General features: G+C 47.1%; 1 protein-coding gene across 1 annotated transcript; it reads right to left on the bottom strand.

The window, feature by feature from the left end:
• Positions 1–958: 958 nt before the first annotated feature.
• LOC8024611 (ubiquitin-like protein 4A) lies at positions 959–20,370 on the bottom strand. The gene is made up of 4 exons (XM_029980686.4): positions 20,140–20,370; positions 19,649–19,754; positions 12,731–12,897; positions 959–2,720 (listed from the first exon to the last, which is right to left on the bottom strand). Exons 1-4 carry the CDS (start codon positions 20,185–20,187, stop codon positions 2,535–2,537), a joined length of 507 nt encoding a protein of 168 aa, XP_029836546.2. The 5' UTR covers positions 20,188–20,370; the 3' UTR covers positions 959–2,534.
• Positions 20,371–23,132: the final 2,762 nt, after the last annotated feature.

The raw sequence follows: 23,132 nt of genomic DNA, 5'->3' as shown, positions 1-23,132 counted from the left end.
GGATAGTGGAATATTGAGTCTTATGAGAATGTCGTCTGAAGCCAAACCAATGCCATTAGTTTCGTACAAGTGTTGCAAGAGGGCATGACTTGGTGGATTGCATCTTGCATGTGCTTGGGCGATTAAGGCAGGTCAGAATGGTTTCATGTAGGGTGGGGTAGGGAGTCGAGGAACGGTGCAAGCTGCCTTCCAACCCGTGAATGCTTGGTCCAACGGTGGTGAAGCAGGCAGGGTAGACTATCGTCACTTCTCTGTACTCTATATAACAAATATGTGGCACAATAAATAATTTCATGTGGCATCATCAGTTACTAATGTCCCGCCGATGACTGGGTTGTTCCACAGTCAACCCAGTCGAGCCCAAGTAAATACCTGGTTTTTATCATGCAAGTGTGATGGGCTTAGAATGCTGGACATGCAGGAAATATATCGATCGAGTCGTGGCGTATACACACCAACAAACTGGCCTGCAATATAGCGGCCCCACCAGGCATTCATGCAGACCAGGATAGATTGGCCGAGCCGTGGCCCGAGCATCAGCCTGACACCATTGACTGAAGACACTTTTCATATGAGAAACAAAACTTCCCAACAAGTTTCACTGTTCCTGTGCACATCACATTTCTTGGAACTATAGTCTTATTCCAAGCTTCTTTCCTTTATAAATGGCTTATTTTGTTGGAGTCCTTCATGTAACCACAAAATCATACCAAAATGCAGAACTTGGTGCACAAAGAATTTGAAAAGTAATACTGTGCTGTCTGTATTGCGGTAAAGCTGAGCTCTGGTTGGATCACACCAGTATACACCAACAGTGTTTACAAACAAGCCCACTTTTCCTACAACAGGTGTGGGCACTGCACATGCTCAAAACCCAAATTCGGGTGGAGTGAAGCGTTTGCGCAGTACCAACAACAGCGCCACCGCAGGAGCGTGACGTCAGTAAGTTGAGTTGGTCTATAGCACAAAAAATTGTCAGGTTTTATTGAACTATCGAAACCATATACACAAGAAACGTGTAGGGAACCCGTGGCAGCAGCAGCAAAAGTGCGCCCATTCACAGCAAGTCCTGCATATCAGGACAGCCTCGTGTCGCACTTTCTGCCACAACGTGGAAAAGCCAAATACAAGAGTCGACGAATCGGTTTCATTGCAGCCTGCTCGGAATGTCTTAAATATTATGTCGGCACATTTCTCTTTGCCTCAAGCTTCCGTGGCATCAATGACGCTAAGTTGAACATCTGTGACGGCACCGCGACACTGTATTTAGTAGTCTTCCAATAATTATGAAGTGTTGGATGCAGCAGAGAAACATGAGGTTACATGGAAAACAAAGAGATGCATACACTGATGTCTTTGTAGGATAAACCGTGTACAGTATCCAATAAATAGGCCCTCCGAGACATACAAGTCAGTTTCAAATTCCTAAGCTGCACTTTTGGCATAGACTCCCTTGCCGCACATCCACGGCTGGTCCACCCATGTATCCAAGACTACCAGGTGCCCAGACTAACCGGTTGCGAGTGCACCTCTTGGTGCAGTATGTGCCGCAAACGGTGGTCAAGCCACGCCTCCTTCAACTGGTTAAAGAAAAAAAAGCCATTTGAGTCTCCGACAGCAGCTCTGCAAGATGTGATGTGTTACACGAGTTACTGAGGGATCAAATAAAGTACAGGCTTATGTACAGAACGGAGGTAGTAGGTAGCACTTTGTTCTCTCCTGCAGTAAAAAAAAAAAAAAAAAAAAAAAAGCAACAATGATGACAAATCTGCAGACCATAAATACAACCTGCTGCCTACCTTCATTGCCTCCGTACAGCCCACAACTGTTGCATCGATTTCTCCCCTACTCTCAGCACGAGGGGAACAAACAAATAAAATGCACCTCATTTGCTCCCTGGAAATTTTGCGAACGTTGTCTTTTCTTTGGTGCCCGAGGTAGCCCGGTGCCTCGTGCGAGACTGTCGTTTCGACGTCGCCACATTTCTCGCCCTCCGCAGCTCCGATCCCACACTCGTCAGCTCTAAGCAGGCAAATTCCGACTTCCCAGTTTGCTCCGCCGCTACTATCTCCCATCCCCCGGCACAAAGGAAACTTCTCTCCACACACTCAAATAAAAAAAAAAAGAAATGAACCGACATTGAAAAGCAACGAGAAGAAAAAGTGATGCGGGGTCAAGAGGTTCGCACATCCCAGGCAGAGCTCTCGTCGCCGTCCCTCTTCTACCTGTTGTTGCCCGTCCTGACGCCACTTAGCCGACGACGACGACAAACGCTGCACCGTTTGGTTTCCCGTCCAGAGTTTGCCAAAATGATTCTCTCCGTTCCAAGCGGCGTCGCAAAACGGTAGGCGCAACAACTGCCTTGACGGCCGACGGCCTTCGCAGGCCAATGAATGCAAAAGCGGCGGCGCGCCGAATCAGGACGGGGCTTCCTCGGTTGTCCGACGAGGAAAACGTGAAGACTGTAATATATATATTTCTTCTTTTTTTAGGAGGAGGAATATGGGAGGTGGTGGAACGGGAAAGCATTCTCGTTAGGAAGCGGCACTGTCCTCGCTGTTGACCACGAGCATACCGACCGCGCCGTCACTCTCCCGCCCGGGAGGTCGGGTGGGCGCGCCGCCGGTTGCTGACGTGGTTGAGGTGGTGGTGTCGAGACCGGCGCTTGCCAGTCTCTCGATGTCGTCCAGGCTCAGGCTGGCGGCCGCTCGGGAAAAGTCCTGCGGGTGCAAAGAGCAGACTTATGGCTGGTTCGTACATTTGCCACTGCTTAGAACCAGGTGCCTTGAAGGGACACTGACTGGGTATTTATGCTCGCCAAGGTTTTTATTTGATCATGACCGACAAGAGCTTAACCACCAAGAACACAATTTGCGGCTCGAAATTCGTATTCTTTCTGCCCGAAAACCACCAGTTGAGAATTGGCCGGCTTCAGGCGCGCTCACTCTTTCCCACGGTCACTTGCTGTTCAAACCGACGCGCACCAAATATATTCGAAATCCTGAATCATCAAGGCACACATTCAATGTTAAAAATAGAAAAGAATATGAACCCCATTTTTTGTGGCTTTCAAGAAGTTGCCTATATGTTGGTCGAAAAAAATTGTTGGAGAGATCACAAAAAGTAGATGTACAGTCACTGACCGTTTTTTCGGACGGCGATAATTCTGACCTCGTTGCGAATCGTTGCGAGCGTTCAGCGGGAAACACCACTGAGAAGCGGCCATTTTGGATTCTGTGTTTGCTACACATGGATTGGCTTGCCTTGGCAGCACTACTTGAATACTGCAAGGTCCTACTGCTAGGTGACGCCGTACGACTTTTTTTTCTTCTCCACCTGCGTGTCATTATCATCATCATTGTTGTTGTTTTCCATTTTGCTTTGTTGATTCGCCATTGCAGTCGTGGACTTGCGCCTCTCATCTCGATCTTGTCTCAAAGAATCGTGTTTTTGGACTATGCTGGCTTGGACGTCATTGCCCAATCTGTTTTTCCGCCGCCGCGATGTGTCGCTAAGAAGTGCACAAAGTACTCAAATACATAGCGCTAGAAAAGAAGGCAGTGATTCTCAGCTAACAGAAAGTTGCCGAATGTAAATGGAGGCATCACCTAAAACAAGGTGTGCAGGCGTAACCTGAAGCAAGGCACTATTTACTACTTTTTGAGCCTGCTTAGATGTAATAAAGGCAAGTTATTTAATATGCTTATTTTCCGACTGCTCTATTATACGGACGTTTTTTCGGTCCCTGCGAAGACCGAAAAATCGGTCGGCGACTGTACACGCTCAATAAGGCCCCGTACCGCAGGCTGGACAACGCGTTGGCGGCGCTCGACAGACTAACATTGCAACGGACGTAGGACAGCTACTTTGGAACTGTGGTTCGTGGTACTGGTCAATCGATCTTCAAGCACTGAACAGCGAGGGGAAGGGATATAAGTGCTGAACAATCACGCGACAAGCGGTTCAAGCAATGTCTTTGTTGTCGTCGTCTACTTCACATGCCCAAAAAGCGGAGGAACGGAAAAAAAGCTGGGTAAAAAGCGATAGCCATGTGACATTTGGCAACTCTCGCCTCCGTGCAGGCGTGCTTGTTTCGGTTTCAAGCAGTTGCAGTTTTTGACTTCACTAAAAATATATGCGACTCTGTAACGAAATATTGATTGGGTAGTCTTCTAACACCATACTAAATCGCCTGGAAAGAAATAAAAAAATTTAGGGGGGGTTGTCAGCGGCTTTTAAAAATGAAACGGTGGCGCTATCTATCGGCTGACTGTGGAGCACTTGCAGTTTCCGTATACTCCCTTCTTTTTGCACACATTTTTTCTTTTTTTTTTGCCTCAAAATTTTTTTTACAAGGTTTGATGACAACTTTTTTTTAGATGGTGCGTACATTTAATCTTACAAATCCTTGGCTCTAATGCTACAGGAGACTGCCCTTTGGGGTAACCTCGGCCCATGAAGTTTTGCAGAGAAAGACGACAGATTTTGGACAGACTTCAAAGTATCCAGAACTTGATGAACGACGTCTTGGTTTACGGAGCCATGCAAGTAGAACACAACAATGGACTGAGCAGCCCTGCAGCGACTCGCCCAGTCCGGTGTGACGCTCAACCCCAAGTGTCAACTTGGCGTCGCTGAGGTGTCGTTTCTAGGAGTGATCCTCGACAAGGATGGCATCCGTGCAGATCCGAAGAAGGTCACGGCAATCCAGCTTGTGCCTGCCCCTACGGATGTATCTGGACTCAGACGGGTTTTGGGTATGGTGAATCATGTTGCACGTTTTCTGCCCACCCTGTCACAAGTGACAGCACCACTTTGTGAACTACTTCTGAAGAACGACGAATGAACTTGGGGATTGGAGCAACGAGCCCTTGACAAGGTCAAGCAAATGGTCATGTTGAAGAGATGCCTTGCAAAGTACAACAGTTCTGCTCATACCATCGTCTCAGCCAACTCCTCGTCCCATGGTTAAAGGGACCATGAAATGACTTTTTTACTTTTTCCAGATAACTTTTACATTAAACCGTCAATGTTCACTGAATGCCGAACAGGCATCCGTTTTCGTCTCGGTTTATTAACTTCTACACAAAAAATTAACGAAATATTGACTTTTTCTTGACCGCAAAAGAAGCCGTGACGTACGCTGCTTCCGGAACCGGAAGTTCTCTCGGCGGTAGGAGATGGGAGCGTTAGCGGCGACGAGTTGGGGTGCGCCGGTAGGTTTTACTGCGCCGATGTCACCGACGTATTTTCTGAATCGGCGCCTCTCATCGCCGCATCGCAGCTGAGCGAAATTCAATGAGATATGTTGCGCTACAGCGACAGCATGGGACTAGTCCCATACACCGGTATGCCTGTTGGGAAGTGCAGCGAGTCTTCCGGTGAAGACTTCAGAAGTCAACCCAACTGTCATTGTTGGTAAAAGGCGGCCAGTGTCAGTCGTTTGCAAAGCGGCGTAGATGGAAACAAATTGCCGCGGCATTTTTCGCGGTCTCGGAGATGCAGGAGCGAGCCGACGTTAAAAAAGATACGTTTGAACTACGAGTGTCAGCAAGAGCCACGTAAATACCTGTTCACACTCGGATCGGACGCGCGCGTTTGATGGAAGTGCTGTATTCGCGCTGTTGGTAAGCGCTTCGGGACCGATCTTTTACGATTGCAACTCGATACTGACGCGACACTCGGCAAAGAAAGGTTGGACCGGTATTGCACGTATACCTCCCACGAACTGTTACAGCTCGACAGTGACGTGCAGTCTGTCAGAGTAAAAATGGCATACCAATAACAAAGAGTACATACCGTGTTACGAAGGTAATCCATACAGCGTTTATTTCAGCTCTATATCACACAAAACAAGAAGAGAGAATCGACGAGGGTCTCTTTTCGACGAGTGTTCGTCAACACTGCCTCGGAAAACAAGGGGAAGAGATTGACCTCACCTCTTAACCTAAAATTGAGGTCAGCGATCAAACTATAATACGGGAAGGGTCCACAAGGGTAGCACGGGCATATTCCATTCAGCACGCCAGCCGGTCGTAGGCAGGCAGACGGTCTTGCGACGAAGCAACGCTGCGCCGAGTCGGAGTGCCTGCTAGGCTTATATTCTGAGAGCTTCGTCGGAGCGGGATTCGCGGCTGTTGTCGCTCTTCTCGGGTGTTTGTGGATCCAGCGTTCTTGTTCGTCGTGGTCTGTTTTAAGTACATTTTTTTTTCTTGCTGCTTGAAGTCGGCATGCGCGAGATGAACACATCGAAAAATAAACGTTCAGTCAGTCAGAGTTTTGAGAGGAAGGAAGCCAAAGGAAATAACCGTTCTAAGTCGGCCCTGCCCTACTGCGCACGTGCAGTAGTTGCTTCGTTTACCACACGATAGATGGCGCTTGGCTCTCAGCATTATCAAATTTGGCAATTTTCTCCACACATCTCTAATTATGCTACAAAATGTGGATCTGAATATTATTTAACAAAACTTTTAGGAAACATTCGCCGGCTATTTATTGTTTACGATTGCGGTGCTGGTGAGGTAGGCTCTTACCCAATAGGCGACCTGGATTTGGCTGACGTGCTCCATTTCCGCGCATGCATCGTAGTGAACAGGCGAAGGAAGGAAGGCGCAAAAGAGTCCAGTTTTCTTTTAAAAGTTCTATAGCAAATAATTTTTTTTGGCTCCCTAGTTTTGTGTTTTTGTGTTTCTTTTCACACCTTTTACGACGTGCGGTGGATGAAATTCGATTTTAAAATCATTTCATGGTCCCTTTAAGGGAGCGGTGCTCCTTCAAGAACGACGAGATGGTGGACTCCACGCAGTTGCGTTTGCTTTTCGATCCCTTACTCCAACAGAGCAGCACTACGTGCAGATTGAAAAGGAAGCGCTTGCACTTACTGGGGCAGCTGAGAGATTTGAAGAGTATCTCTGAGGACTGAAGTTTGTTCTACAGACAGACCATAAGCCCCTGGTCCCACTAGTGGGCCAGCATAACCTGGAAAAGCTGCTCCCACGGGTGCAACGGTTTCGAATGAGCCTGATGCGATATTCATACAAAATCGAATACACCCCAGGAAAGAACATGGCCACAGCTGACACGCCGTCGAGAGCGCCCTGCAAAGACGTGTCATCTGAGGGCATGCACACCCCTGTCGAGGTTTTGTCACTTGTTTTGGGGGCAATCAGCACATTGCCTGCGTTGTAAGATCTTCAAAGGATCCGGAAGCTTCAGAAGGATGACCAAGACTGTGCAAGCTTTGCTCAAGTACTGTAAGGAGGGCTGGCCATTGAAAAACAAACTTCCATGGAGCCTGAAGCCGTTCTTTGGAGAGCAGGGCGACATAACAGTGTGCCAGGGCCTTACTGCTAAAAGGACCCCGGCTTATCACTCCCAAGTGTCTTCGAGCAGAGATGCTCACGCAAATCCACGAGGGAAATCAAGGGATTGTGCGCTGTCAAGCATACGCAAGGGAGTTTCTTTTGTGCAGGGTGTCGAACTGGAACCGAACCGAACCGAAAACTGGAACCGAACCGGTATTTTTTCCGGAACTGAACCCGAACCCGAACAGTTATATTGTTATCGCGATGAACCCGAACCGGAACTGAACCGGAAAAAAAATAACGGTTACCGGCTCATGTCAAAACGGTTCGGCCACGCGCTGTTGACAATGAATGTGCTATCAATGCCATTTGTTTTTTAAGTGCCGTCAACTGACACACACCTCGCTTACATATTTTTCTTCTCCAATCAGTCTTAGGAATATAAACGCTGCATCCATGAATCTTGACAAACGCTGCATCCATGAATCTTCTTCTTTAAGGGTCTAATTTGAGTTACCGAAGGCTAGTTCAAATAAAGAAAGCTGTATTTTCTCCCCACTGTTCCTTTAACTGCTTACACGCCGAGGTGGCGGGATAGTTAGCGAGTTCTACTTGTAAGTGGGTTTGTAAGGAGGTCGTGGATTTTACAGCTACTGCGTCGGACCCAATGAGATGAAGTCCGAATGCGTAAACGTCGGTGAGGTAACCTTTGAGTGCACATAAAGAAACCATTCCTGGTAGAAATCCCTGAGTCTTACACTACGATGTATCCCGTTTCGTATGTGCTGATTTCAGATGTTTTATTTGTAATTTATTTTGATGCAATTTGTCATTTATAATTTCCGAACCGGTTCAGCGCCCCGAACCGGTTCGCGGATCGAATTAATCGAACCGGAACTGAACCGGAACAAAATAAATTTACCTGAACCTGAACCGTAACCGAACCCGTATTTTTTTCGGTTCGACACACTGCTTTTGTGGCCGAGAATTAGCAGTGCCCTATTAGACATCGTAAGCAAGTGCGCAGAGTGTGCGATGTACAAGAGTCAACTCGAGAACCGATGTTGCTGCCTCAGACGCAAAAATTGCCCTGGCAGAAAGTTGCCGCTGACTTGTCCCAGATCGATGGTGTGAACTATCTTCTAGTTGATTATCGTTCCAGGTATCCTGAAGTCAACATTCTTCAGTCCTCCACTTCAGCAAAGGCTGTTATTGAGCGAATTAAGAGTATCTTCGCCCGACATGGGATACAAGGGGTCCTGATTACGGACAATGGTCCGCAGTTTTCCGCGGCAGAGTTCAAGAACCTCGCCCAGCATTACCGGTTTTAACACATCACAAGAAGCCCGAAGTACCCCCAAGCCAATGGGGGAGTAGAGCAAACGGTGAAGACAATCAAGAGCTTTGGGAAGAAGAGTGGAGATGCTTACCTGGCGCTGCTTAACTACCGCAACACGCCAGGCCTTACAAGACTCAGTCCCGCCCCACTGCTCATGGGAAGAACACTCTGCAACAGAATTCTCATGTATCCTGATCAACTGAAGCCCCGAACCTCCAACCAGTTAGAATGGAAAAGGAAGGATCAAAGACAGAGACAAAGGCAGAAGCAGAATTATGACAGGCGCCACAGAGCAAGACCACTGGCACCACCTAAAAAGGACAGTCCGGTTCAGCATCCCGACCTTGCATGTGGCTATGGGCCATGCTCAAACACCCAGATCCTTGTACGTCGACACCAGTTCTGGAACCCTGAGAAGAAACTGCAGCCAGGCGATTCCCCTGCCGCAGGACTTGCCCCAGGAGGCCTCTAGTGAAACGTCACAGCCGGAAAAAGAACCTGCCTACAAGCCGCTCGTGCAGTGGCAACCAGAACACAGTGAGATCTCCTGTCGACTCCAACATGCTATGCAGTCGGGTCGAATTGTGAGACTGCCTAAAACACTGAGATTTGATGACTGAACGTTGAGTTGATTAGCTCAGTTGTGCATTAAGGCCAGAGAACTTAAAAGGGGGGAAAATGTAGTGTTACTGAACCATTATTGGTTTTAAGAGGTTCAGCGTACTTCCGTCAGTGGGCGCGGCGGCACCCTTGTTCCGAGCGCTGCGATTGTACCGTTCGCGCTGGAGAATAAAGCGTCTAGGGAGTGCTGTCTGAGACGCGGCGAAGTACGGCCGGTCGTACCCTCTATTCTACAAAAAGAAAGCAAAAGTTTCCCCTCAGGTGGTGCCAGGGGGGCAGAATACATGAGTTAACCAAGAAGTTGTGCAGATTACTACACTACTTCATAGTATAGTGACAAATACAAAAGATTACCTTCTAAAGTGAAGCCCTGGACAAGTGCTGTAATACCATACTAATAGTCTAGAACAGGGGTTTCCAAACCAAGGCCTGCACGTTTCGACAGGCGCACAATCTGTGCTTACCAGGCTTTGTCAGCATGGTCAAGTTTGTATAATTTTAAACTTATACCCTAACCTGAATTTCTGTCTTTAAATGGTTATCTAGGCTTACCTATTTAGTTTTAACTCGTTTACACAGTCCTCGGCCAATTTTTCGGACACCGAAAATTCAAACTAGCTAGTTATTCTTAACATTGACGAGCAACCGTGACTCATTTCATTGAAATGGTATATATTAAAAATTTTTGCATTCCGAAAGTTTGACTTTTCGGGCTAAACTACAGTGGAACCCACTTATAACAATGCCACATATAACGATGTATCGCTTATAACAACCAGTTTCTGGAGTTTCTAAACTGATAATTATCAGTTTCTAGTCCAGATACAACGATAATCGGTTATAACGACTGAAATTTCAGGCTCTCTCGTCATCGTTATAAGTGGGTTGCACTCTAGTCACGAGTGGCAGCCATAGAGAGGCTGCCATCTTGGATTTTTTGCTGGCTTGACCGTGGGCTTGACTTGAAGGCTGAAATGGATTGGATAGGTTTGACAGCACTATTTTAGCGCTACTAAACCAGCCGCTAGGCGTGCTACGCCATGCAATTCGTTTTTGCTACGCATCATCATCATGATCGTCTAGGTTTCTTTGTTTGATTGATTTTCTATCTCCAACCAACTTTTTGTTCTGTTTTCACGCCAGTCTCCATCCATCAAGTGTGAAGAGCACTGTCGATTAAAGGTCTGCACGGGCTGATATTTAGGGGCCCTGCCCACGGTCTCTTCGGCCCGGCCGCGGCCCACTATTTATTTTCGACAGCCAACCCGGCCCGGCCCGATGCTGACTTTCAGGGGCCCGCTGAGGCTCGCTCTATTTTCGCCCAGTATGAATAGCTCACAAATTGTGCGGCATGGCAGCTGGCTTGCCACCGCTCCACGACTATGGTACCCTATGGTCAATGCAGTAATTGTAATTTTTTTTTTCTTTTTTTGCTGCTATAATTAGTCAGATTAATCTGCGGGCCTATGCAGCTTGTTAAGAAAAATCACCAGATAGTCCTTTTTGCGACCAAACCCGCGCAACGAAAAGGTTTAAAAACTAAAAGGGCAAGCAGCAGCAAACAAAACCATGTGTCCAAGTTGAAAAGGAAGAGAAACATTGCGACGGGTTCAGACAAAACACAAAAAATGGCCTAACTGCCCACTCCAGTTGCATGCAACCGAAAAAAAAAAAAATACCCCCGTTTTTTTGCGGTGGTTTGCGAGAAATGGTTTAGGAAAAGCACCCCTCGGGGGAACCCCTTCACCCATATTATGGATACACGCACTCATACCCACAGATGGTCTACGCCTGCGAGGGTGCACATTGTGTAGGCGGGTATGTGTGCGTGTTGATGGGAAGAAGCGGCTGTACGGCGGCGCCGCCGCTGGCGACGAAAATTAACGCCGCACCGCTAGTTCTCTGGAAGAGCATTCGCTGAACAAACACAGAACCATACAAAAACATATAAAAGCACACACATGCTTTCAGCATTTGGGTCTCCCCCATATAGTCCTTCTCTAAAAAAAAAAACCCCAAAAAACATAAAAAAAAAAAAAAATATTGCCGGCTTGGTTTGCTTTGTTGACTTGAATGCAAGGCTCATGCCTGGCCCGAGCCCTTGATGAATGTAGCCGTGAAGCTTGAGCCCATCTCGTGTGCCGGGCTGGCCCGTGGCTTGCGGGCTGGCCCGCACCAGTGCAGACCTCTACTGTTGACAGCTTCTAAATTTTGCACCTAAATAAATGTCTCACAGTTTCAGCGTTTTGCCCAGCGTTGATACATGCTATGGATTTCATGGCCTCTCCTGCACCTCTGCTGGGTGAAGACACGACGCTGACGCGAATATGATCGCCTGCAAGCGTAATGTGACACAGGTGCCCTCAGCGACTTTTTTAAGCCCACTTAGGCTTAATAAAGTCAAAGTTTTGTAATCTGCTGATTTTTCCGACTGCTTTATTATTCAAACGCTTTTTCAGCCCCAAACGAAGTCCAAAAAAATCAGTCGGCGACTGTAGTTACTTATTAATTTTCCAACCCTTGAGACTGCGACAAATCCTCAATCCGGTCCCTGAGCCAAAAAGCTTGGAGATCCCTAGTCTAGAAGACAACTTTTCAATTGTAAGAGTAAACAAGAAAAAAAACACAAATGAATGTCTCGACAATTTGTATTGTGGTCTGTATACATGGCTTGCACTGACGTCACATTGCATACTTTTGGCCACTACGAAACAGAAAGAAGCTGCTTTTGTGGAAATTTTCAGTGATGGGTTAATCTTCCATAATCTTCTGGAAGAATAGCGACATCTGGGCCAATCTGGAAGACGCGAAAGAGGGTCCTGGTAAGAGGGCAGCTCATTCTTACCGTCTTTCTCTGGTGGCCATGGGAGAGCACTTTGGGTGACGTCATGTGCAAGTCATGTATAAGAGAGAGACACCTTGTATTGTATGAGCCACACTACAAGGTGAACAAAAGGACATTCCAAACAGTCAATGTTTACGTTAGTTTTCGCCACCCCCACCTCATGTGTTTACATGAGCAGTCAAAAAGATGAGGCACAAAGGAACATTAAAACGAGACAAGACGCATCACTTCCGACCATTCTGTAGTCACGCACATCAGCTTACCCGGATACCATTCATCACTACACAAAGCACTTTGAAGGCCTTTTTGCACTTCGAATGTCCAAGACAGTTACCCAGTTCATAGAAAAGGTGTTCCACTTCATTGTGGCACCACAGTCGCCGATGCTCGGCCTCGAGCACGTGCATTGTTGCCTTCCGCCACATTTTGGTCGCATGGGCGTGCTCAAGGCTCGTGCAACGTCGTCAAAAGTAGGAAGCCTCCACCGGAGGCAAAACAACCGAAGCCCCCCCCCTGTGGTTCTAGGCCCGTTGGTGACTACAGTCTCAATGTCAACCAGGCAGCTCGCCAACCTCGGCTGAAAACACAGAAATACCCTCAACTTGAGAACAGCCTACTCGCCTTCTTGTATTCTTCTAACACTTTCTCTGCGTCCTCTGGGGAGAACTGGGAGAGCAGGAACTTCCGCATCTGGTCCCAGGCGAGGGCGGCGTCCTCGGCCGTCTTTAGAACAAACAGGTGCAGCCGGTTGCCTTCCTCAATGTTGTAGTCTTCGAGGGAGAGGCCATCTGCAGGGAGAACGGGCACAGGCAGACGGCAGTGAGAAAAAACTATGAGATTACCGGTACCTGAGGGCCCGTGGGGATAACAAATTTACTCAAATGACTGCCACCCCACTTACTTACAGAGCCTAGCCATCTGCTTTCCCGGAAGGAATGTACAGCCATTACACATGACGCATGCTCAATTCTTCTTGTGCTAAGAGGAAGGCTTTGACCGATTTGACCCTTTCACCATCAAGCCTTTCGTTAATGCCAATGCAAGGGGAGTTGCAGCGAATCAATGGTCTACATCCCGGCCCACGTAGAGCACATGCTTGACGTTTTTACAACTGCCTTGGTAGTCGTAATTCTGGACTGCACCTAGAAGACAAGGCCAGTGCATGATCTGGCGTGCATGACATAACGCATCTGCTTCGAGTGACAAACACCTTGAAGCAAACGAAATCGCCGCAAAGAGGCAGACACGTCCGACTTGGCGCCTTCCCGTGCTAGCGACGCGCTCGTTGCGAGACTGTGCAGGATGAGCTGGCAGCAACAGTGACGCAGGGTGGGCAATGCCACGTGGATCCACCAACGAGGATGTTTGGGGGAGGAACTTTTTTTCACCACCTTAGTCCATTCGCTGCTAAGCTAACGAGACAGTGGAAGCTACATGCCTTTTGGACGAGTCGTACGACAACCTTCCGTCACGTGGTGACGCACCCGCTCATACCCATGCACAGAGGGCGAGGTCAGCCAATCGTGTGCAGGTGGTCGGTCAGTCGGTCTGACGGGCGTGCGGCTTCCACCACCTAGTCGACTTAGAAGTGGGCAAAGTATAGTGGACACGTAAACAGATACTTTGGGGAGGGCATGCCAAGTTTTAGCTCGAACAGACTCAAAGAGGTGTGTGTAAAAACACCAACCTTGGACAGCGCCAGTGTTGTCACCGCGAAAGCGCATGCCTTGAAGCCTGCTAGACATCGGGAGTAAGCCCATTGAAGCGCGTGTAAATACACAGAGAATATGCTCTGTGAGGGCTGGGCATTAATGAAATAGTACAATTTTATATCAATGCCAATGAAGGCATAACTCTTTCAGGAGACAATAATCATGTGTGCATGGGTAGGGTTAGAAAAGACAATCATGCCCAGGAGTGTGAGTGAAAGGTTTTGGAATGTGCTTTTCATACGCGAGTATGCAAGCAAATAACATATCTCGCAAAGATCCTCGTTTTAGTCTTTCTTTTTGACAATCCTGCACTCAATGTGTGGAATGTGCTATAGGAATAGTATTTTGACATCCCACATCTTTTTTCTTCAGTGTCATAAAAACAGCACGCTGCATGTTTTGGAGAACACTCTGGTACAAAACTGACACTAATTCTGAAAATACCTCACTTAGAATGAACTCTGCCAGCTGATGGTGAGCATCCACAGATCTTTTGTAATGTGCATTCCATACCATTAAGGTTACCAGTCTTAGCAGTGTATAAATGTGAGCTTGTCCTGAGCATGTGAAATGAACAATGCACTCAAATATGGCGTCCAGTGAATGCCCCCGCTGGTGAGCCAGCGAACAGTTCATAGCTTAAAATATTAGTTGGATAATGCAGGAAGAGAGAAAAAGCATTCAATAGTGGAGTGCACAACACTACTAGCTGGAATGCTCGTTCAGTGATTTCTTGCACTTTTTCCAGACAGGTCGAGAAAATAAGAACTTGGCATGTAAGAAAGCTGAAAAACCCCAGTGACAAGGGAACAAAACTGTTAGTGTAGTAAAATGTGCTGCATAAACTAAGGCAGCAGAATTTGGTAGCTCACAGAAATAACTTGAGAAAGGCTTAAAGATGACACCAGTACTGACCTAGGGCCTTAATCTACATGGCAAGACCAAAAGACCAAGACATTGCCGCCTGCTGTGGTTGGCCAGCTCTGCACTGCTGACGAATGGACCTATTGCTAAATTACCCAAGCATCAAGGAGAATGCTGGAAATGAAGGTACACGTGCAACATGTGCTCGCCTTCCCAGTACAAAAGATTTGAAGTAAATAACCTAAATAAGGCGTTGACAACGCACGTGCAAGATGCCATTTGTTTTAGGCTTTTGCTTTAAAACAGTTACTTATGCAGACGCCAGCGGGTGCGGCGCGTGTGACTAGACTCGCAACATGCTCCTTGGTGCTTAAGTAATTTAGCAAAAGGTCTATTGCAGCAGGCGGCGATGTCCTGGTCCCGCTCGGTCTCGCCATGTAGATTAGGGCCCCTGGTCTCAGCAATCTGGGATGAAATGAAATGTGAGCACCCACAACAAGCACAGAGCGATGGCCCATGGCTTAAGCAAGATTTGAATGCTGGCTCACAAGGTGTCTTACAGCCTACCCTCACTAGTTCAACCAACGTCGATATTTGTTCGGCGACAAAACAAAACTAGCTCTTTGGTAACCCGGGCAGTTTTCAGCAGTACCATTTGTTCATAAACATATTCCTTTGTGGAGAATCGGTGATGTTCAAGCATAAGAAAGGGCTGCCAGCAAGGCATATTTTGCATGCCCCTCAGCAGTTTGGCATTAGTTTCTCTAGAGTCAATGAAAGGCTAAGAATGCAGTGGCAAATTCCCCTCAAAGGGATTCATGTCACTTTGCCAGTTAATTGCTCCCACTCTTTTCCTCCGTCACCGATGTCACAGCTTTACAAACTTTTTCTTTTAACAGTGCAGCATGCGAAGCTGGGGACACAGAGATACTGACGTCTCGCAGCGACTTTTCTGCACTTGACCTACAAAGGGTTATGTCGCATATCTGCTTTTGTCCGCAATAGTTTCCATGTGACGTGTGATTCCAATGGCGGTGTTGCTGTTGAAGTGTTCACAGTGCCCACTGAAGTGTTCACAGTACCCAGGCTCTGCGACCGTTAAGACAGTGGTCAACACCAACACGGTTCGTCAGCACCGCTAGCTTCCCTTCGTTCGCTTACCGCTCGCCCTCAACACAAAGTATGTCACAAAATTGTGACGGTATGGTGACCTTTCATGACACATTACACAGCATGAGATGTTTGACTGATGCCACTGCCGTGCTGCCTCACTTGGCTCCGTCCGCTTCTCTGCTGGTTTTAATAAACGACGTAGGGCTATTGAAATGGTACCTTCAAGGCAGTACTTACTTATTTGTGAAACGTAGTGCTCTTGCCAAATTTCATTGTTATGCTCAGTCACACAGTAAGTCAAGTAAACAACAGTCGTTTCATTTTACCACTGTCGTATAGAAAAGAGCCGTCGAACTAAGTGACCATCGTGTTTTGCCGTCACCCTCAACGTGAGGTTGAAAATTTTTCAGCCCTCTGATTTGTACTGTGCGAAGTAGCGCAGATCGCCGCGTCGCAACGATATCGTCCCGCTCGATCAGCAGCGAGTTTTGCTCCCTCCATCCGTGCCTGAAACTGGTGGCGTCAATGACGACGCACTATTTTCTAGACAGTGGAAGTGCAGATGGACTCGAACAGGGCACACAATGCCTGTGGGTAAAGCATTCTCTGCGTTCTTAACCTATAACTGACCCTAGTGGGGGCCACGGCGTAAGATATATACAGGTGTGGGCACCGCATGCGTAGCAGCTGCCAGAAAAAATCCTCTCCTCGCCTTGGTTGTAGGCAGCACCACCAGAAGACTCTTCTATAAGTCGTAGCTTGTCGCGGGCCCAATTTCCCGTGCTTCTCTATGGGAGACAAGTTTGTTTTTCAGGTCCTTTTCTTGGTGTGCCGCGTCACGCAGAGCTTGGCACTTGAGCTATACGCTTCGTGCGGGAACTATAGAGGGCGCTTTGAAAAACGCGCATAGCGCCGCTAGCGGAGGAGCCAGCGTTCGACAGTGAGGCGCGCTCAGCAGCCTGCGGCGCCTTTTCGCATGCGAAGCTGTGGCGGCGGAAGCGCGCACGGACGGAACTTTTGCTTTTTGAGCCGATAAGTTGAGGGTGACGTTGCACGAGTGCTGGGGCAGATTTAAGAAGGGCATTTAGCTGTTTTCCGCTTCTTACATATTGAGTTTCAGTCGTCAATAGGGATAATTTCTCTAGTTGCGGTCGAAAAAGGGGTTTGGGCAATTTTCCGAAAACAAGATGGCCACCACCATAATTGCTCTCGGTGGAAAATTTGTTTCGCTCATCGCTGCAAAGTTGGTGGGACAATGATATTTGGAGGTGAGCGAGATGTTCACTAAATTTGTGCACTAAGTGGGCCAAGTTTTATTAAGACAGCAAGTGTGAAAGTTATGGTTCGAACAAATAAAGTAATAAAGCTGTCAGGAATATCCCATATTGGACCCAAAATGTTGTGTTATAACCGGGCTGTGCAAAATGCAGATTTAGACACGCAGGTTCTTGGACATAACCGAACTTGACACAACAGTTATAATAGCAAAAATAGGTGGCATAGGGAAACCAGGTGGAAATTTGGTTTGGGCGGCGTAACTAAATGGGAAACGGTTTTGGCCGTGAAAGAACTGTCAAGAGAATACCACTCGTCGTAGGAGATGGAGACTTTACAGGTAGGAAGGGTCTAGTGCACTGTACTTCCAATTGAAACAACTTTATGGAAGGTAACTTCAAAACCGAGAAAACCAAGCTGCCGGCCAACACACGGTTTGGCCGTCAAAGGCTTTTGCGGTCAGCTGTTGTGTAGTAATCTGGTTGTGCGAGGTGCTGATTTTCGGCACACAGGTACTTGGACAACCGTAACTTGACAAAACACTTATTATACCTAAAAGAGGTGGCATAGTTTAACCAGGTGGAAATATTTTTGGGCAGCGTAACTAAATGGGAACCGTTTTTAAACGTCATAGACTGTCAAGAGAATACCACTCATCATGGTCGGGAGGTGCACACTTTACAGTTAGGAAGGGACCAGTGGACGGTACTTCCAGTTCGAATAACTTTGCGATAGGTGGCTCTAAAGCCGAGAAAAAAAATTGTTGTCTACAAGACTCGGGGTGTCAGCGTTTCCACATCCAAAAGGAGGCTGATCAAAAAGAAAGCACACCACATAAACTTCCATAGTCAAACATTGATTGTCCAGTGATTCCAAGTTTCATTGTAGTTTTCCTTAGATTCATATTTGTCACTTTTTGTACCGTCCGAATCTTTCTTCATGAAGTACAGACTGCGTCCCATACTGGTCCGGAAATATCATTGACACGTACGATGGGGACGAAACTTCTTTGGAGGGCATTCCTTCAACGAAATTCGCACTGCATACCCGCGAGTGTGGGATGGCATTTCAGTTCGAGCTGAGATATGTAGGCGTTACTGGTACGAAAACAAACGCAGAGTGCAAAGCGGCAGTGTAGAATGTCAGCAGTGCCGACACAGTGGCACATATGATCGGGAGACCAAATTTCTCGCGTCGTACGGCATGGGTCCATCGCGGTCGTTGTCCCACAAAACATCGTCGAGGTGAAAAACTGTGAAACTTCGTCCCCACGGGGTACGAAGCATAACTATTGGAGCACTTAACGACGCAGCAGTCCATGCTGTCAACCCAGCGCCACCGCAGCGCTCCGACTTCAATGCGTACCAAGGTACGCGACGTGGTTTCGTTTCGCTGGGGCTCTCACTGCCTACCTTCGGTAACGGCCGTGCGGCAATGCGCCGGTCGCGTCACACGGAGTGTATAGGTGTTGCTTAGACACAGCTTCGCTATCAAACCTATTTTCATACCGCAATGCCAGCAAGAACAGCAGGGGTGGGACAACTAGAACAGGTTCTGTGGTATTTTTTAGAGCAGAAAATTTGGTGCCTTGGAGCAGCTTAGGAGCAAAACGATCCGGATGTTTTAGCAGCTTAGAAGCAGAAAAATTCACATCTTAGAGCAACCCCAGGGAAAAGAAATATTTGGAGCAGAGTGCTAAGTAAAAACCGGAGGCATGCAGTTTAAGGAAACTTGTTTTAGCAAACGCAGTCTTACCGACCCCAGTTTATTGAATCGCCTCACAGAGAAGCTCAGTTTAGAGAAAATGGTGATGAGCCTTTTTTTAGCGAATTTGGCCATGGTTAACATTTTGGTAATGAGCTGCCGCAGCTAGCCTCAAACAAAACCGTAACTAAAAGTCGTAACCAAATTATTTTTTTTTTTTTTTTTTTTGCTAAATATAGTTGTTTTGCTTATTTCAGTAGGTTTTGAGGTATTTTGGTACAATTTGGCGCAATTTTGAACGATCCACTGTTTCTGGCGCAACTAGGCTCAGAATATTCCTTTCGTGTATCAAAATTTGCACAATTGGCGCAGCTATCCCACCCCTGGAACAGTTTTATGAGCACATTAAAGCAAAGAAACCTCCAGCACAATGTTTAGCCAGCGTCCAACAAGGCTGACGGGGATGCCGGCCTAGGCTACTTGGACGTGCGCCTGGTCGATTGCGTTGCAGCAGTCGTGCTCCGTGTCCTCACATGAAGATTATCTTACACCATGGTTGAGGCAAAGCCCTTAGAGGTACAGCTTAATTGATCATATAAATAAATCTAGTCTGGATCATCCATTCACACAATTTTGAGCAAACGAACAACTCATACTTAGAGGTTGTCTGCCAGCGCTTCCCAATACTTGTAAACAACGGTTACCAGTTCCAACTGGCACCAGCAGGCACGGCAAATCAAGCCTATGCACTCCATTTTATTTCCAATCCGACTGCACGAAATAGGAGGCAAGTGTTGTGTGTGGACTGAAAGACCATACAGTCCCTGGTATAGATCTATGGTTCAACGGTATGTTAGAGAAGGATGCTCACCAGACAGGGTCTTTCCTCTGAACACAAGGCGCTGCTGGTCCACCGGAATTTGCAATTCTTGGGCTACTAGCTGCTTGACGGCGCTTATGGAAGAACTGGCAGATACCTTGAAGTAAACAAACAAAACATTGAGGTCCCCGCAGTTCACCGTGTTTTATACGCTACGGAGGCTTTCTTCAGAAAGAATGAACGACGCTGCTATTCCTCTGTCTCGAGCTGCAGAAACGTGCTAAAGCACGGCGCCCACCCAGCCGATGACTCGATTGCATAATCAGTTCCCGTACGCGAACCAAGAGGTAAACCGACGCGCCTAAAAAGAATAAGAAAAAAAAAAAAAAAGCTATTGAGCTTTTTCGGCCTCCACGTTAATCAGAGTAACACCTACGCGGACCTACATCGGTCTAATATCTTCTTAATCGGTGGATTACTCGAAATCTAGAAAGAGAAGAAAAAGATGCGGCACTCGTTTATTGGGCTGCGTTCTTTCTTACCTCTATTGTGCATTCTTGGCCCTGGAGAATCTTTACGGATATAAACATATTGTCCTCGTCCAGATGTGTCCGTGACTTGCGAAGGCGTGCCTAGTGACGTATCATGACACTTCCGTGGTAATTAAAAACGCACACGCTAGTAATTTTACGTCGAATTTCAATGCGAACAGAGAAGCCACCGGAGACACTCAGCGTAGGCCTAATCCAGTGAACGCGGAGCAACACTTGAAACACGTCAGGACAGATGCTTGGTGATTGCGCGCTAGAGAAGAAACCGATCTGATTCACCAATATGTGTCATAAAACTTATTTATTACGAGTTTTTTCATGATACTATTTGTAAACTGTATTTGTTTTGCGGTATTGCAATAATATCTGTGATTCGTGTAGACATATTATATTATATGGAAGTAGGCGGATGTTTACGCCATCTATCTGTTGTGGTATTCAAGACTGTGGGTGTCCGACGAGGCCAGTGAATGAGGCGCAGCATAGATAAACGAGGTCGCGGTGCCAAAATTGTACGATCGCTTAATTACTTTACCCCAATTGATAGTGAGAAGATGAGAGTAGCCAATGACTAGCAAGGTATTGCATTATTGGTAATACCCAAAGAGAAGAGAAATCTTGATGCTGCGCTCAGTCGGTTAGGACCACACATTTAGTAGCTTTGACTTGTGTGACTTTTTGTCGTTCCGTCGAAACACGTTTTCTGGAAACACGTTTCGTGGTCAATTTTTTTTGTAGGGTTCGTCGACGCTTTACGTTTCGTAGAAGCTCGTTTCGTGGACACATGCCCCTGTGACGTTTCGTCAACAACTTTTTATTATTATTAATATTATTATTAAGCTGCTAAGTTGATTGCTTTACGCTTTCTGAACTGTTATTGGTATTGTTTTGTTGTTTTTTTCGTGCCAGGCGCACCAGCGCACGGGCCCTTGCCTCTCTGTCTTAATCTCGCAGGCCACCCGGGGTAACGTTTCAGCTGCAAATTATTATTATTATTATTCGAAAAAGCTAGCGCGCGGTACACTTGGGCCTCTTTACCAGGGTGGAGAATAAAACTAAGATTTTATTCATGATTGAAATCGTTATTTAAATAAAACCTTACCCACAAAAATATTTCCGAAAGCTTTTATTTTCAGTTTGTCTACCATTTAATTTTTTCTATGCGTTTTTGTTTCGCACTAAAACAAAACAAAAGAAAATCATTAAGCAAGTCAGATTTACATAAGGCTGAAACGAGCAAAAAACAGCGCTCTTCTGGGGGCGGGGGGGGGGGGGGGGGGGGGGGGGGGGGGGGGCGCCCATGACAAAATTCTGTATGAGAGGGAGTGGGGAGAGGAGGGTCCCAGCAGAAGGGAAGATTTCGGGGGGAGGGGGGGCCTTGCGTCCCCCCCCCCCCCCCCTCCTACCTGCCTGAATTGAGCTGTACTTGATTAATTTCTTCCGTATTATTATCAGTGATCGGACGGATTTATAAATCAATCTGTCATGTTTAGAATTACTTGTAATGATAAAGAGTCATTATTTCCTGCTACAGCGATTGAAATCAACCTAATTTTATTGAAATCAAATAAACTTTCTTTATAATGAGGATATACGCCAAAAACGAGGACAAAAAGACAAATAATGCACAGGACAAAAAAAAAAAAAAGAAAGAAAGAAAGCAGTCCCGTGTGCTACTGGTCTTTTTGGTCTCGTGTTTTGGCGTATATCCCCATTATGAATCAGAACCAACTAGCCCAACTCGCAGTTTTAAATCTCATTTGTTGAACGATGACGCGACACGAAGTCATGAGACGTCATTTTACCCGCTAAATTTAGCGGGAAAACTGAATTGGTGTTGAGGTCACGTGGCGTCAATCATCCAGCTAAATTTAGCGGGTAAGCTGTGGGAGGAGGGGAGGGTATGGAGGAGGAGGAGGGGAGGGTACGAAGGAGGAAGAGGTGAGGGTACGGAGGAGGAGGAGGGGAGGGTACGAAGGAGGAAGAGGGCACGGAAGAGGAGGGTGCAGAACCAGTATGGGAGGTGAGGGATCTATATTTGTAATATATATCTCTTTCTCAAATTGTTTAGCACGGTATATGGTAAAATCAAAATACCTCAAGAACTGCACTCTAATTTCGCATTACAGAGGTTTGTAGACGTCCTTCATTTTTTAGAGCACAGCTCTTAGGCGCCCGTTTCCGGCTTGAGCGGCGCCGTCGTCGCCGTCGGCATAACCGCGCGGTGCATTATGGGTAAATTTCCCCGCTGAATTTAGCGGAAAAATTTCCCCGCTAAATCTAGCGGAAAAATTTCCCCGCTAAATCTAGCGGAAAAAATTTACCCGCTAAATTTAGTGGAAAAATTTCCCCGCTAAATCTGGTGGAAAAATTTCCCCGCTAAATCTAGCGGAAAAAATTTCCCCGCTAAATTTAGTGGAAAAATTTCCCCGCTAAATCTAGCGGAAAAAATTTCCCCGCTAAATCTAGCGGAAAAATTTCCCCGCTAAATCTAGCGGAAAAATTTCCCCGCTAAATCTAGCGGGGAAATCTTGGTCACGTAACCGGGGGGGGGGGGAGTTACGTGACCTGGGGAGTCACGTGACCGCACTCCCTAGGTCACGTGACCCCCTCCGAGATCGGTCACGTGACCTCGGAGGGGGGCACGTGACTCTCCCCCACGTGACCCCATCAAGGTCACGTGCCCTCGGGGGGGTCACGTGACCCTTTCCCCTATGTCCCTATGTCACGTCCCCCCCCCCCCCCCCGAACACGTGGCCCTTAGTACCCTTTCCTCCTCCTCGTCAAGAGCTGCGCTCCAATTCGGCGTTACAGGGAGTTGTAAACGGCTTTCATTTTTTCTAATTTCGCATTATGGTACGTTTACACCTGAGAAGAAATCCGCTGCCGCGGGAGCGGATCCGATCCCGGCGGCGGCGGCGACGAGCGGATTGTGTTTACATTTCCTTCGAGCGGCTGCGGCAGCTATTCTCGTAACATCCCGT

The sequence above is a fragment of the Ixodes scapularis genome, unplaced genomic scaffold (assembly GCF_016920785.2).
Source record: "Ixodes scapularis isolate PalLabHiFi unplaced genomic scaffold, ASM1692078v2 PGA_scaffold2__306_contigs__length_199485367, whole genome shotgun sequence".
NCBI classification, from domain to species: domain Eukaryota; kingdom Metazoa; phylum Arthropoda; class Arachnida; order Ixodida; family Ixodidae; genus Ixodes; species Ixodes scapularis.
This window is presented reverse-complemented; position numbering and strand designations above follow the sequence as displayed.

Excerpts from the sequence above, each read along its gene's own strand:
- LOC8024611 (XM_029980686.4), bottom strand. The coding sequence starts at position 20,187 with ATGTTTATATCCGTAAAGATTCTCCAGGGCCAAGAATGCACAATAGAG. Across the intron at positions 19,755-20,139 it reads GCCAAGAATGCACAATAGAG|GTATCTGCCAGTTCTTCCAT; the intron begins GTAAGAAAGAAC and ends GTTTACTTCAAG. Across the intron at positions 12,898-19,648 it reads CAGAGGAAAGACCCTGTCTG|ATGGCCTCTCCCTCGAAGAC; the intron begins GTGAGCATCCTT and ends TTCTCCCTGCAG.